The sequence below is a fragment of the Stegostoma tigrinum genome, chromosome 6 (assembly GCF_030684315.1).
Source record: "Stegostoma tigrinum isolate sSteTig4 chromosome 6, sSteTig4.hap1, whole genome shotgun sequence".
NCBI classification, from domain to species: domain Eukaryota; kingdom Metazoa; phylum Chordata; class Chondrichthyes; order Orectolobiformes; family Stegostomatidae; genus Stegostoma; species Stegostoma tigrinum.
This window is the reverse complement of record NC_081359.1, coordinates 4,480,912-4,497,288: the sequence shown is the minus strand read 5'-3', so window position 1 is coordinate 4,497,288 and position 16,377 is coordinate 4,480,912. Positions and strand designations below refer to the sequence as shown.

Sequence of the window (16,377 nt, the reverse complement as noted above, 5' to 3'; positions counted from 1 at the left end):
ACAGAATAGATTGCAATTAAGGACTTCCACCAACGTCTGAACAGACACGGATTAATGTACCCAACTACCAACTTTTAACTCAGTTTTTAACATCGAAGATCAGAATATCGGGGTATGATCTATTTGACACGCGTTATATTCTCCCGTCACTGTCGGAGATCGGTTAAAGATGTTGCTACCGTTAATTCTTCCATTTAAAGCTCCTGTTTTCTTATTCGCGATCTTGTTACAGAGATTCAGCAAGACAGTGCGATCTGCCGAGCTTCTCAATATATCCACGCCAAGCACACGCCTTTATTGTAACTTAACCTGGGGTATTTGGGCTGATGCTACTGCGACTATTTACAGCTATGTACACCGCGTTAACGTCGACAATCGCACTGGCGAAGTGGCAGTATTCCGTACAAAATAACACAAATCCAAACTTCTGTTTGTGTTGACAATGAAAACAGAAATCCGCCTTGATCACCTGTGAACTGTTTGCTAAAATCACGTACACACAAGCTCTGGCATATTTATTTTGGACCCTGTGATTCTTTTCCAGTCCTGCATTCTCATTCTCTCTCCTACCTGTTTGCATCTTCACTATGCCATCAATACATTATTTTTCTCTAAACAAAAGGACCACATTGTGCCATTTTCCTTCACTATGACGATCATTTTTTTATTAAGGGACATTACAATTTTGCCTCCTAACCTGTGTCTACTTTACCCCTAGTCGTCAGCACTGACGCACACTGAGCGTTGTTGTGAGTTAGCATTCATGTGAGATCTAGTTCCCAAAGCTGTCATCTTTCCAAGTACTTTCTTCCCCACCACCATCCCGCTCCCGGGAGAATATTTCACTTTGGGCATTTTAACTCGAATGAAATAAAAAGCTTCGAATTGAATTGCACTTCGCTAGCGGATCCATTTGCCGGTGGGATTGCATGAACACATGCCCGCGGTCCGAGAGCGCGCCTCAAGCGCGCGCATGGCAATGCCCGCTCCCTGGCGAGTCCTCCCTCCCCTCTCCATCCAGCCCCCGGTTTGTACAGCACCCCCCCCCCCCACCCCCAGCCAAACCCCCTCCCCCAACCCCTTTGCCCACCTCCATTGGCCGAGGTCGGTCTGCTCGAATTGGGCGGTACCACAGGAGCCCGGGCACTTCATTGGCCGGAGAAGCTTTGGGCTTTTTTTGTGCAGCCCCTTTATAGGTTTTAGCGGAGGGAGGAGGAGAGAGCGTGAAGTGGGGGGTGGTGTGTGGAGGAGGAGGCACGGAGCTGGAGCGTGTCGGCGAGAGGTTCATGTCCAAAAAGGACACTGGAGCAGGCGAGGGCGAGGAGCATAACGAAAAGGACAGGAGACACTCACACACAGACAAACCAAAAGCAGAGGGAGGAGAGAGAGAGAGAACATCTCAAATCTGTACATCCTGCAGCACTCAAGACTGTTGCACATCACAACTGGAGGGAATCAGCAGGGAAAGTAACGTGTGTCACCGAGAGCTTGAGGCTGCTGCAGAGAGGAGCAGAGATTCGATCTGATCTGATTTATTTATTTTTCCCTCTTCTTCCTTCACTAAGTGTCACCGAAGCTTCGCGTCGCTTCTCATCGTTTCTTGACTCGACTTTTTTTTAACGGGAAATCCTCGGAGTGCCAAATGACAGCTATTTTTATTACATCGAAAAAGAAAAATTCAAACGGCCGCTCTTCGACTGTGGGCAGAAGGAACAAAAAAATAGGAGAATAGTTTTATTTTAATGTTTTCTTGCGATCTGGTCCCGAGTCACAGAAAGAGAGCAGCTGGCCGTGGATTTTGAGTGGAGGGAGAGAGAGGCGCAAACGCACACACACACACAGATAGATATTCATCCAGACGCTGTGAGAGAGAGTGTGTGTGTGTGCAGCATGCAAAATTCTCACCAGCTGCATCTCATGAAATTGGAAGGAACACATCGCAAGCATTAAAAGTGGAACATCGGCGGCGCCGCAGTTTGCAAACGGCTTGGATTTCACTTGAGGGCGAAAAGGCAGGAAAGAGAGAAAGGGGAATGAACAGGGAAGAGAAGATTGTGTACCTTGGACACCGTTTCTGAAGAAAACCCGGATCGTTGGGTAGCAGAGAGAAAACGGGGAGAAAAGTGTTCGGCAAGACCCCCGCCCCAACTCTGCTCCCCACCTCTGAAGGATTTATAATGCAAGATGGTGACCGGAGACTTTGCTCTTGTCGTCAAACTCAATCGCAATGGGAAATGATTCTCGGAGTAAGATCTGTCGACGCTTTTCACACTGCTGCAGGCTCGTTTGTTTTGCGAGCTGTTAATCAACAGGTTTAACGCCGTGGTGGTGGGGGGGGGAGGACATAAAATAACATCCTATTTGTAAGAAAAAAGAGAGGGGCGAGAAAACAAGAGGCTTGGGGGGGAGCAGAGGAAAGGAACAAGTTCTGGGAATGTACCTGCACACTGTAATTTTTGCCTTATTGTGGACTGGAGCGCTGACCTTGAAGAATTTGAAATACACGATCCTGGAAGAGCAGGGACCCGGGACCGTGATCGGGAACATCGCCAAAGATGCCCGGCTGGCGACCAGTCCCGAGCAGAGGAAGGCGAACTTTCGGGTGTTGGAGAATTCGGCGCCGCATCTGCTGGACGTGGACCGGGAGAGCGGCTTGCTGTACACCAAGCAGCGGATCGACCGGGAGGCGGTGTGCAAGCGGGCGCCCAAGTGCCTCGTCTCCCTGGAGGTGTTCGCCAACGACAAGGTGCTCTGCATGATCAAGGTGGAGATCGTGGACATCAACGACAACGCGCCGAGCTTCGCGAGCGAGCGCATCGAGGTGGAGATCCCGGAGAACGCGGCGCCGGGCACGCGCATCCCGCTGGCGAGCGCGCGCGACCCGGACGCGGGCCCTTTCGGCCTGCAGGGTTACGAGCTGAGCGGCCCGGGCACCGGGCCTTTCGGCCTGGAGGTGAAGTCCCGGGGAGACGGCACCAAGTTCCCGGAGCTGGTGATCCAGAGGCCGCTGGACCGCGAGCAGCAGCCGCGCCACGTGCTGCAGCTGACGGCGCTGGACGGCGGCGAGCCTCCCAAATCGGGCACGGTGCAGGTCCTCCTGGAGGTGGTGGACACCAACGACAACAGCCCGGCGTTCGAGGAGCCGAGCCTGACGGTGGAGGTGAGCGAGGACACGCCGGCGGGCACCGTGCTGGCCCGGGTCAACGCCAGCGACCCGGACGAGGGCAGCAACGGCGAGGTGCTCTACTCGTTCAGCCCGTACGTGAGCCCCCGGGTGCGGGAGCTCTTCTCCATCGAGCCGCGCACCGGCACGCTGCGGCTCCGCTCGCCGCTCGACTACGAGGAGAGCAGCATCTACGAGATCGACGTGCAGGCCAAAGACCTGGGCCCGAACTCCATCCCGGCCCACTGCAAGGTCTCGGTCCGCCTGCTCGACGTCAACGACAACGCGCCCGCCGTCAGCTTCGTGTCGGTGCACCAGGGCCCGGTGAGCGAGGCCGCCCCGCCCGGCACCGTCATCGCGCTGGTCAAGGTGACCGACCGTGACTTCGGCCGCAACGGCCAGCTGCAGTGCCGCGTGCTGGGCGGGAACGCGGCGCCGTTCCGCCTCGAGGAGAACTACGACAACTTCTACACGGTGCTGACCGAGAGGCCGCTGGACCGCGAGCTCGCCGACCAGTACAACCTGACCATCGTGGCGCGGGACAACGGCAGCCCGCCGCTCAACGCCAGCCGCTCGTTCACCGTGAGGGTGGCGGACGTCAACGACAACGCGCCGCGCTTCACCAAGCCCGCGTACGTGCTGCAGGTGCCCGAGAACAACATCCCCGGCGAGTACCTGGGCTCGGTGCTGGCCCACGACCCGGACCTAGGCCAGAACGGCACCGTCTCCTACTCCATCGTGCCGTCGCGGGTCGGCGACGTCTCCATCTACACGTACGTGTCGGTCAACCCGTCCAACGGCGCCATTTACGCCCTGCGCTCCTTCAACTACGAGCGCACCAAGTCGTTCGAGTTCAAGGTGCTGGCCAAGGACTCGGGCAGCCCGCCGTTAGAGAGTAACGCCACCGTCCGGGTCACGGTGCTGGACGTCAACGACAACGCCCCGGTCATCGTGCTGCCGGTGCTGCAGAACGACACCGCCGAGATCCACGTGCCCCGCAACGCCGGCCTCGGCTACATCGTCGCCACCGTTCGGGCCGTCGACAGCGACTACGGCGAGAGCGGCCGCCTCTCCTACGAGATCGCCGAGGGCAACGAGCAGCACCTCTTCGACATGGACCCGAGCAGCGGCGAGATCCGCACGGCCCAGGCCTCCTGGGACGAGCAGGCCCCGAGCGCCGAGCTGGTGGTCCGGGTCAGCGACCACGGGAAGCCGTCCCTGTCGGCGGTGGCCCGCCTGGTCATCGTGGCCTACCTGGGGGCGGCCCCGAAAGACGAGCACCGGCTGCGGCGGCAGCAGCGGCCCTGGGACATGTCGCTGCCCCTGATCGTCACCCTGAGCTCCATCTCGGTCATCCTGCTCGCCTCCATGGTCACCATCGCCGTCAAGTGCCGCAGGGAGAACAAGGAGATCCGGACCTACAACTGCCGCATCGCCGAGTACTCTCACCCTCACCTCGGGGCCAAGGGCAGCAAGAAGAAGAAGATCAGCAAGAACGACATCATGTTGGTGCAGAGCGAAGTGGAGGAGAGGGATGCCATGAACGTGGTGAGCAGCCCCTCGCTGGCCTCTTCTCCCGTCTATTTCGATTACCAGACCCGCCTGCCTCTCAGCTCCCCTCGCTCTGAAGTCATGTACCTGAAGCCCACCTCCAACAACCTGACCGTCCCCCAGGGCCATGTGCTCTGTCACACTTTCTCCGGACAGGGTTCAAATCCCGGCGACGGGACCTCGACGAGAATGTCACTGATTCAGGTAAAGCACGCAGTGCGGCACGCAACTCGCCAACTCTCGCCGGAGCAAATTTACACGCAGATGCCGGAGCCTGTCACGGAAAGCTGCAGATGCTGGAGATCACACCGGGTCGGGCAGCATCCGTGGGGAGAGAGAGAGGGAGGGAGGGAGGGAGCGAGCGAGCTAGACTCGATACGTTAGCTTGCCGTCTCTCCACGGGTGCTGCCTGGCCCGCTGTGATCTCCGGCATTTGTGGTTCTCACCACGCCAGTGTCATTCATGCTTCAGTTGCGTGGGACCTGTTGATTTTTGAAAGTTATTGACCACATTGTGCCGTGCGTCTTTCAGGGCTGGGTATTACGTTCTGGGCCCTCGTGAGGCAATACATTCATGATATAACGCGTTCCCTCCCGTACTGACTCCGTTATTGATCTTTATCGGGATTAATGACTAAAGTCGTATTGTGTACGGCAGAAATTGGACCCTTGAAACACCGAACTAGGGAACACGAGTATCCCACATAAACACGAGTCCAATGTTTAGCCAAAATCTGTAATTATTTTGCCCTGCAAAAGCTTTTTCTTTTTCAGCCCCTTGATTTCTAAATGCAGTCGATTATATCCGTTCCGTTGTTGCTAACGGTAAAAGCTTCCACAAGTCAGTTTCACTTTTATACATCCACAGAACATGCCATGGTTTCATTGAAAGAATGCAAGGTAACAATGCATAGAGATAGATGTCGATGTTGTGGGGGGAAAGGCACACTAAAATTATATCAGAGATAATGGGAACTGCAGATGCTGGAGATTCCAAGATAATAAAATGTGAGGCTGGACGAACACAGCAGGCCAAGCAGCATCTCAGGAGCACAAAAGCTGACGTTTCGGGCCTAGACCCTTCATCAGAGAGGGGGATGGGGGGAGGGAACTGGAATAAATAGGGAGAGAGGGGGAGGCGGACCGAAGATGGAGAGTAAAGAAGATAGGTGGAGAGGGTGTAGGTGGGGAGGTAGGGAGGGGATAGGTCAGTCCAGGGAAGACGGACAGGTCAAGGAGGTGGGATGAGGTTAGTAGGTAGCTGGGGGTGCGGCTTGGGGTGGGAGGAAGGGATGGGTGAGAGGAAGAACCGGTTAGGGAGGCAGAGACAGGTTGGACTGGTTTTGGGATGCAGTGGGTGGGGGGGAAAGGCTGGGCTGGTTGTGTGGTGCAGTGGGGGGAGGGGATGAACTGGGCTGGTTGAGGGATGCAGTGGGGGAAGGGGAGATTTTGAAACTGGTGAAGTCCACATTGATACCATATGGCTGCAGGGTTCCCAGGCGGAATATGAGTTGCTGTTCCTGCAACCTTCGGGTGGCATCATGGTGGCAGTGCAGGAGGCCCATGATGGACATGTCATCAAGAGAATGGGAGGGGGAGTGGAAATGGTTTGCGACTGGGAGGTGCAGTTGTTTGTTGCGAACTGAGCGGAGGTGTTCTGCAAAGCGGTCCCCAAGCCTCCGCTTGGTTTCCCCAATGTAGAGAAAGCCGCACCGGGTACAGTGGATGCAGTATACCACATTGGCAGATGTGCAGGTGAACCTCTGCTTAATGTGGAATGTCATCTTGGGGCCTGGGATGGGGGTGAGGGAGGAGGTGTGGGGACAAGTGTAGCATTTCCTGCGGTTGCAGGGGAAGGTGCCGGGTGTGGTGGGGTTGGAGGGCAGTGTGGAGCGAACAAGGGAGTCACGGAGAGAGTGGTCTCTCCGGAAAGCAGACAGGGGTGGGGATGGAAAAATGTCTTGGGTGGTGGGGTCGGATTGTAAATGGCGGAAGTGTCGGAGGATAATGCGTTGTATCCGGAGGTTGGTAGGGTGGTGTGTGAGAACGAGGGGGATCCTCTTGGGGCGGTTGTGGCGGGGGCGGGGTGTGAGGGATGTGTCGCGGGAAATGCGGGAGACGCGGTCAAGGGCGTTCTCAATCACCGTGGGGGGGAAGTTGCGGTCCTTAAAGAACTTGGACATCTGGGATGTGCGGGAGTGGAATGTCTTATCGTGGGAGCAGATGCGGCGGAGGCGGAGGAATTGGGAATAGGGGATGGAATTTTTGCAGGAGGGTGGGTGGGAGGAGGTGTATTCTAGGTAGCTGTGGGAGTCGGTGGGCTTGTAATGGACATCAGTTACAAGCTGGTTGCCTGAGATGGAGACTGAGAGGTCCAGGAAGGTGAGGGATGTGCTGGAGATGGCCCAGGTGAACTGAAGGTTGGGGTGGAAGGTGTTGGTGAAGTGGATGAACTGTTCGAGCTCCTCTGGGGAGCAAGAGGCGGCGCCGATACAGTCATCAATGTACCGGAGGAAGAGGTGGGGTTTGGGGCCTGTGTAGGTGCGGAAGATGGACTGTTCCACGTAACCTACAAAGAGGCAGGCATAGCTGGGGCCCATGCGGGTGCCCATGGCCACCCCCTTAGTCTGTAGGAAGTGGGAGGAGTCAAAAGAGAAGTTGTTGAGTGTGAGGACGAGTTCCGCTAGGCGGATGAGAGTGTCGGTGGAGGGGGCCTGGTCGGGCCTGCGGGACAGGAAGAAGCGGAGGGCCTTGAGGCCATCTCCATGCGGAATGCAGGTGTACAGGGACTGGACGTCCATGGTGAATATGAGGTGTTGGGGGCCAGGGAATTGGAAGTCCTGGAGGAGGTGGAGGGCGTGGGTGGTGTCACGGACATAGGTGGGGAGTTCCTGGACCAAAGGGGAGAAAATGGAGTCCAGATAGGTGGAGATGAGTTCGGTGGGGCAGGAGCAGGCTGAGACGATGGGTCGACCAGGGCTGGCAGGTTTGTGGATTTTGGGAAGGAGATAGAAACGGGCCGTGCGGGGTTGGGGAACAATGAGGTTGGAGGCTGTGGGTGGGAGGTCCCCTGAGGTGATGAGGTCATGAATGGTGTTGGAGATGATGGTTTGGTGCTCGGGTGTGGGGTCATGATCGAGGAGGCGGTAGGAGGTGGTGTCGGAGAGTTGGCGTCTGGCCTCGGCGATGTAGAGGTCAGTACGCCATACTACCACTGCGCCACCCTTGTCTGCGGGTTTGATGGTGAGGTTGGGGTTGGAGCGGAGGGAGCGGAGGGCTGCCCGTTCTGCGGGGGAGAGGTTGGAGTGGGAGAGAGGGGTGGAGAGGTTGAGGCGGTTGATGTCTCGACGGCAGTTGGAGATGAAGAGGTCGAGGGAGGGTAGGAGGCCTGGGGGTGGTGTCCAGGAGGAGGACTTGTGTTGGAAGCGGGTGAAGGGGTCAGTGGAAGGAGGGTTGGGTTCCCGGTTGAAGAAGTAGGCATGCAGGCGAAGACGGCGGAAAAACTGCTCTATGTCCGACCGTGACTGGTATTCGTTGATGTGTGGTTGTAGGGGGACAAAGGTGAGCCCCTTGCTCAGGACTGACCGTTCGTCCTCAGTCAGTGGGAGGTCTGGGGGGATGGTGAAGATTCGGCAGGGCTCAGTGTGACTGTCTTCGCTGGGGTTGCTGGCTGTGGAGGTTGTGGGCGGAGCGATGATGTCGTCGGCCGTGGGCGGGGTTCCGTCGGCCGTGGGCGGGGTTCTGTCGGCGTCGACCGTGGGCGGGGTTCCGTCGGCGTCGACCGTGGGCGGGGTTCCGTCGGCGTCGACCGTGGGCGGGGTTCCGTCGGCGTCGACCGTGGGCGGGGTTCCGTCGGCGGTGGGAGGATCGGGGTGGGCGGCAGCAGCTGAGGTGAGGGTGGTGTGTGGGGTGTTGTACCTGGACGTGGAGGTGGTGACTGCAGCAGCGGTTCCGGAAGTTCTGTGGCCGGCGGAGGCCGATGTGACGTCATCGGTGGGGTCTCCGGCCGTGTCCTCATGGTCAATGGCGGCGGGTGCATGGTGGGGGAGGGGCAGGGACAGAGTCGGGATTTGGGAGGCGCAGGAATCCTCTTGTGGGTGGCAGGGGCCAGTGAGTTGGTTGTACTTACGATTTTTGGTGTCCAGTAAAGCTGAGTGGAACTGGGTGTTCAGTCTGTGGATCCTGCGGAGGATAAAAAACAGCAGGGGTCCTTTGCAGGTCTGGGAGAGGGAGGCTCTGAGCTGGGGCAGGCTGGATTGCAGTGTGTGGAGGTGCCGGCGCATGGCTGCAAGTGTCTGTTTCAGGACTCGCAGGGAGAACCGCTTCTGAAGGGTCTGAATATTCTGGGTGTAGAGGTGGTCACGGTTGGGGCCCCACCGATGACGTCACATCGGCCTCCGCCGGCCACAGAACTTCCGGAACCGCTGCTGCAGTCACCACCTCCACGTCCAGGTACTACAGCCCACACACCACCCTCACCTCAGCTGCTGCCGCCCACCCCGATCCTCCCACCGCCGACGGAACCCCGCCCACGGTCGACGCCGACGGAACCCCGCCCACGGTCGACGCCGACGGAACCCCGCCCACGGTCGACGCCGACGGAACCCCGCCCACGGTCGACGCCGACAGAACCCCGCCCACGGCCGACGGAACCCCGCCCACGGCCGACGACATCATCGCTCCGCCCACAACCTCCACAGCCAGCAACCCCAGCGAAGACAGTCACACTGAGCCCTGCCGAATCTTCACCATCCCCCCAGACCTCCCACTGACTGAGGACGAACGGTCAGTCCTGAGCAAGGGGCTCACCTTTGTCCCCCTACAACCACACATCAACGAATACCAGTCACGGTCGGACATAGAGCAGTTTTTCCGCCGTCTTCGCCTGCATGCCTACTTCTTCAACCGGGAACCCAACCCTCCTTCCACTGACCCCTTCACCCGCTTCCAACACAAGTCCTCCTCCTGGACACCACCCCCAGGCCTCCTACCCTCCCTCGACCTCTTCATCTCCAACTGCCGTCGAGACATCAACCGCCTCAACCTCTCCACCCCTCTCTCCCACTCCAACCTCTCCCCCGCAGAACGGGCAGCCCTCCGCTCCCTCCGCTCCAACCCCAACCTCACCATCAAACCCGCAGACAAGGGTGGCGCAGTGGTAGTATGGCGTACTGACCTCTACATCGCCGAGGCCAGACGCCAACTCTCCGACACCACCTCCTACCGCCTCCTCGATCATGACCCCACACCCGAGCACCAAACCATCATCTCCAACACCATTCATGACCTCATCACCTCAGGGGACCTCCCACCCACAGCCTCCAACCTCATTGTTCCCCAACCCCGCACGGCCCGTTTCTATCTCCTTCCCAAAATCCACAAACCTGCCAGCCCTGGTCGACCCATCGTCTCAGCCTGCTCCTGCCCCACCGAACTCATCTCCACCTATCTGGACTCCATTTTCTCCCCTTTGGTCCAGGAACTCCCCACCTATGTCCGTGACACCACCCACGCCCTCCACCTCCTCCAGGACTTCCAATTCCCTGGCCCCCAACACCTCATATTCACCATGGACGTCCAGTCCCTGTACACCTGCATTCCGCATGGAGATGGCCTCAAGGCCCTCCGCTTCTTCCTGTCCCGCAGGCCCGACCAGGCCCCCTCCACCGACACTCTCATCCGCCTAGCGGAACTCGTCCTCACACTCAACAACTTCTCTTTTGACTCCTCCCACTTCCTACAGACTAAGGGGGTGGCCATGGGCACCCGCATGGGCCCCAGCTATGCCTGCCTCTTTGTAGGTTACGTGGAACAGTCCATCTTCCGCACCTACACAGGCCCCAAACCCCACCTCTTCCTCCGGTACATTGATGACTGTATCGGCGCCGCCTCTTGCTCCCCAGAGGAGCTCGAACAGTTCATCCACTTCACCAACACCTTCCACCCCAACCTTCAGTTCACCTGGGCCATCTCCAGCACATCCCTCACCTTCCTGGACCTCTCAGTCTCCATCTCAGGCAACCAGCTTGTAACTGATGTCCATTACAAGCCCACCGACTCCCACAGCTACCTAGAATACACCTCCTCCCACCCACCCTCCTGCAAAAATTCCATCCCCTATTCCCAATTCCTCCGCCTCCGCCGCATCTGCTCCCACGATAAGACATTCCACTCCCGCACATCCCAGATGTCCAAGTTCTTTAAGGACCGCAACTTCCCCCCCACGGTGATTGAGAACGCCCTTGACCGCGTCTCCCGCATTTCCCGCGACACATCCCTCACACCCCGCCCCCGCCACAACCGCCCCAAGAGGATCCCCCTCGTTCTCACACACCACCCTACCAACCTCCGGATACAACGCATTATCCTCCGACACTTCCGCCATTTACAATCCGACCCCACCACCCAAGACATTTTTCCATCCCCACCCCTGTCTGCTTTCCGGAGAGACCACTCTCTCCGTGACTCCCTTGTTCGCTCCACACTGCCCTCCAACCCCACCACACCCGGCACCTTCCCCTGCAACCGCAGGAAATGCTACACTTGTCCCCACACCTCCTCCCTCACCCCCATCCCAGGCCCCAAGATGACATTCCACATTAAGCAGAGGTTCACCTGCACATCTGCCAATGTGGTATACTGCATCCACTGTACCCGGTGCGGCTTTCTCTACATTGGGGAAACCAAGCGGAGGCTTGGGGACCGCTTTGCAGAACACCTCCGCTCAGTTCGCAACAAACAACTGCACCTCCCAGTCGCAAACCATTTCCACTCCCCCTCCCATTCTCTTGATGACATGTCCATCATGGGCCTCCTGCACTGCCACCATGATGCCACCCGAAGGTTGCAGGAACAGCAACTCATATTCCGCCTGGGAACCCTGCAGCCATATGGTATCAATGTGGACTTCACCAGTTTCAAAATCTCCCCTTCCCCCACTGCATCCCTCAACCAGCCCAGTTCATCCCCTCCCCCCACTGCACCACACAACCAGCCCAGCCTTTCCCCCCCACCCACTGCATCCCAAAACCAGTCCAACCTGTCTCTGCCTCCCTAACCGGTTCTTCCTCTCACCCATCCCTTCCTCCCACCCCAAGCCGCACCCCCAGCTACCTACTAACCTCATCCCACCTCCTTGACCTGTCCGTCTTCCCTGGACTGACCTATCCCCTCCCTACCTCCCCACCTACACCCTCTCCACCTATCTTCTTTACTCTCCATCTTCGGTCCGCCTCCCCCTCTCTCCCTATTTATTCCAGTTCCCTCCCCCCATCCCCCTCTCTGATGAAGGGTCTAGGCCCGAAACGTCAGCTTTTGTGCTCCTGAGATGCTGCTTGGCCTGCTGTGTTCGTCCAGCCTCACATACACTAAAATTATGCCTACTTTTAAGTATGAATGAATGACATTAACTATTCAGAGCAGTGATATTTTCTCATATTAAAGTAGAAATATTTAATTTTGTAATAATTTACATACCTGCATCATGCACATACTTTTAGAAATGCTTAAACCATCGTCACTGTTGAGGAAATGTTTCGATTATCACAAAAGAACATTACCTTTGTGCATCACAAATAAGTAAGAGCAAATGTTGTATTTACCTAGTTATATTTATTGCAGCAATGTGTTGCTACATAAGCACATGCATTTACATTGAATGCTTCTAATAGTGATTTACTATTATATTTGGGTTATGTGGTTCAAACAAATTTCATTGGCTACCTGTGACATCCAACATTTGAAAGCACTTCTTTAGTGGTGAAGTCAGTCACAATTTTTTATTAATACTTCCAGAGACCTAAGCATAACAGGCAAGGGATTGTTCTCAATGCCTATTTGCTCTGGTAGGCTAGTGGTACTGACAGGTGGCTTCTTTGCCACTTTAAATTGCAGTTCAGAGCCAACCTCAATGGGTAGGGCTGGGATCACATATGTAACACTGGATAAAGGCAGCTGTTTTGCTTCCTTAAGGGACTGAAGTGAACTACTTGGGGTTTTACAGTAAATCAGCAGCTTTGTAATCTCTTCTTCATTGATATTCATAATAACATTTCTCACTTTAAGTTGTTTGCACTTGTCAATTGACAGTAGAAATGCATCTGCAAATGGTGATGTTGATTTTTGTGAAAAGGTGAAAGTAATCGTCCTGTAACTGCGGTCATTTGATTGAAATGTTTGCTTGGAAGAGCTAAATGTTTACGTTGGATTCGGCTTTAATTTACAGAAATATTCTCATTTTGTGCAATATGACATTGGTAAGAATAAGTCATAAGAGTTTTTACATTGAAAAATAGATCAATTTTCCATTCTTGTCTCAAAATGCTTTGATTATTGTTGCACAGTAATTCTGTGATACTTTTCTGTTGGTGAATGGTGAAGTTAGCCATGAAATATTCCTTAACTACCACACACCAACTTGTTTGCAAGATTTAAAAGATAAGATTTGCTGGTAGCCTAAATTATTATCATGTCAACAAATTTACCTCAGAGTCAATATCCTTTGGATTTACTTTGGGGCACTCACTGTACTTTCAAGTATTCAAGTGATTGAATTAGACTGTTTTTAAAAGTTTAAATCTCACAATGATAATTCAATTTCTGAATTGCTGCATAAGGCATTTTCAGTAATTATGTGAGGAATGAAAATGGCATAGCAAACCATTATAAATAGCTACATCTGCATTTATATAGTATCATCTACAATATTAGGATCTCCCAAAGCACTGTGGAGTCAATGAAGCACTTTTTGAAATGCAATCATTTGTACAACGTAGAGACAGCAGCAGTCGATTTACACTCAACCATTGTCCCACTAGCAGCAATGGGACAATTATTTCATTATATAGAAGAATAGTTGTACCTATTTAAAGAAGTCAATGAATGGATTTACATAATCATTACTTAAGAAACACTCATGCAAATAGATGATGAATATTTTCCCAAGCATTTGAGTTTACGATTGATATCTTAGGTTAGTTGGCAAATATGAAAGAGTTCAGAATTGTTGTATTGTCGGTAGCTAGTTGGCCCAACTTAAAATCACACAACACTAGCTTACAGTCCAACAGGTTTATTGAAAACACACGCTTTTGGAGCCTGATGTTGTGTGATTTCTGAACTTGTCCACCTCAGTCCAACACTGGCAACTCCACTTCACAACTTAAAATAATTATATTTGACTCCTTAGCACATTTATAAAATTATTTTTCTTGTTGCTTCTTTGTAAGCCTATAGATATACAGAGCACAATTCTGCCAAATCAACATGTTTCAGAAGTAGATTCAATATACCCAAATTTAACAGTAATGGTACTTGTCAGGATTAATTGGAATATTTTCAATGTAGGTTTGGTTTTCAAGACGGCAGAATGAATGTCATGGTAACTTGATACTTTTAGAATTTTTTTTACCGTAAATACATCATTTCTATTTTGGACGAATTCAATACAGTGTGGCATCAAATAAAAGTAAGGGCACATGATCTCCTTCAGTCAAGTAATAGCTCAGGTTAAATCAATTAATCTCTTCTCGTGGCTAGTGTATAATTGACAAAACTGAATACGTGTCCAAGAGAATACCTTTACTACAGTAAAGTGATGTATATCAGAAGTAAATTTATAAAAACTCAGATAAATCCAGTACAGTTTCATTTGCTAAGTCTTTTATGTTGTAGTGTTTAATAGTATATGTGAGAGACATATGTTACTTCCTGTTTAACACTCCAACTGAAACTTCAGTGCTTAAAATCTGGTGCATAGTGTCGTAAGCAGAGCACCATTTATTTGTGATAATGGGAACTGCAGATGCTGGAGAATCCAAGATAATAAAATGTGAGGCTGGATGAACACAGCAGGCCCAGCAGCATCTCAGGAGCACAAAAGCTGACGTTTCGGCCTAGACCCTTTCTCTAATGAAGGGTCTAGGCCCGAAACGTCAGCTTTTGTGCTCCTGAGATGCTGCTGGGCCTGCTGTGTTCATCCAGCCTCACATTTTATCACCATTTATTTGTGGTGCTTTTACTGTGTTTGGCAGCAAATGGATATATGACAATATAATATGTATCTATGTTTATCTTGTTCGGTTTGCAGATATTGAAAACATATGATCTGAATATAGAATGCTAATCCTCTCTCCTTTCCAAAACCAAGGTGAATGCATTATGCATAATATGACAATGCCTGTCTGTGCATGATATTTTTTGACGTAACTCAAACATGATTCTTATAGTATTAATTAATCAAAAGGAAATATTTTCCTGAGATAATATGACTGGGCTTAGGATCTCATATATTGCCGTGTCTGTTTTGGCATGTTTCCTTTGTGCAGTAAAAGTGGCCAGTGTCTAAACCAAAACTACAGTACAGTTCAGAGATGCAATTTGAAGCCTCATTTCCGTTGAGAGTTTTAAACCCTTTCCCCACTGTTAATGATTGCTGCTCAAATCACTGTGAACTCCTCAGTAAATAAAAGACTACCTGAGCTCCTGGGAGCTTCCACACCAATAATCAATGACCACTTCTGCAGTCAATGTCAGACACTTATTAAGCCAGTGTGTACCTTCAAATCAGTTTGGGACATTGACCCCTACTCAGTGATAGATCCCCACTATCATTTTAAGGCATCCAGCATTGATATGAGACAACTGCGTTAAGTAAGACACCCTTACTCATTAATCAGAGACCTTTGAGTGCAATGAGTCCCTTCCAGTCTGTGAGATCCCTCTCAGTCAGGGACTGGTCCAAGTGTGAGATCCCTTTGTCAGGATGAAACCTTTGCATCATTGTGAAACTTCCTTGCAAGCATGAGATCCCTTAAAGTCATTGGGTACCTGGTCATTGTGAGGCCACCCGATTCACAATAAAATTGGCCCGTTACTGGGAGTCCCCAGTGAATAAAAGACTCTCAATCAATATGAGAGCTCTAATTTGTTTGAGATCAGTTTGTGTATCCTTATATCACTGAAACACCCTTCAGGCATTTGAGATTCTTTCAGTCAGTGTGAACTCCCACTGTTAATGAGAGAGCCCTCTCCCCACCACAACGCAAGTTGTTATGAGCCCCCAGTTCTCAAGTGAGACTATTCATTTGGTGTAGCCTCACCCAGCCTGTGAGAGGCAGAGTGAGACTCCCCAGTCAATGTGAGATGTGCTATACTTGTCAATGCCAGCTCCACATAGACAACCAACTTCTTAGTAAATGTGAGATACCCCATCCCTGGTCAATGAAAGACTTCTTCCGACAGCGCACAGCCTTGTGCACTCTTGACTTTGTATACCCACCTCCATTGTTGGGTTTCCCTTAAGTAGTCTAAGCCGTAAACTCTGGATTTCCCTCCCAAAACCTCTACACCCTTCTCACCTCCTTTGAAGCAATTCTGAAACTAACCACTACTGTTCTAATTGTCCTTTTTTGGTTTGATGCTTACTTTTTCTAATTATCTTTTTGTAAAGTGTCATTATTTTTATTACATGAACAGTACTATGTAAGTGCATGTTATTATTGCTCTATATCACATTCCACTTTAACATATTTGTTTTAGCTCATTGTAACTAATGATGTTGTCTTGTGAATGGGTGCACACAGCAATGCATTTGCAGACCTGCGTTTCTACACACTGACCTAACAGTTCAATGATTTAAATTGGCATTTAAATTGTTTTTGCTTC

The 16,377-nt window shown here is 52.4% G+C and overlaps 1 protein-coding gene across 4 annotated transcripts in view; it reads left to right on the top strand.

Moving 5' to 3' along the window:
- Positions 1 to 1,177: 1,177 nt before the first annotated feature.
- Positions 1,178 to 16,377, top strand: part of LOC125453176 (protocadherin-17-like) — a 143,110-nt gene continuing 127,910 nt past the window's right edge. Inside the window, exon 1 of one of the 4 annotated variants that reach the window (XM_048532390.2) lies at positions 1,178 to 4,711. In XM_048532390.2, the coding sequence (XP_048388347.1) occupies positions 2,435 to 4,711 (2,277 nt within the window). In that variant the 5' untranslated portion in view covers positions 1,178 to 2,434. Of the gene's footprint in view, positions 4,919 to 16,377 lie in introns of all 4 variants that reach the window. The other 3 variants (XM_048532389.2, XM_048532388.2, XM_048532387.2) reach the window with 3 other exon arrangements.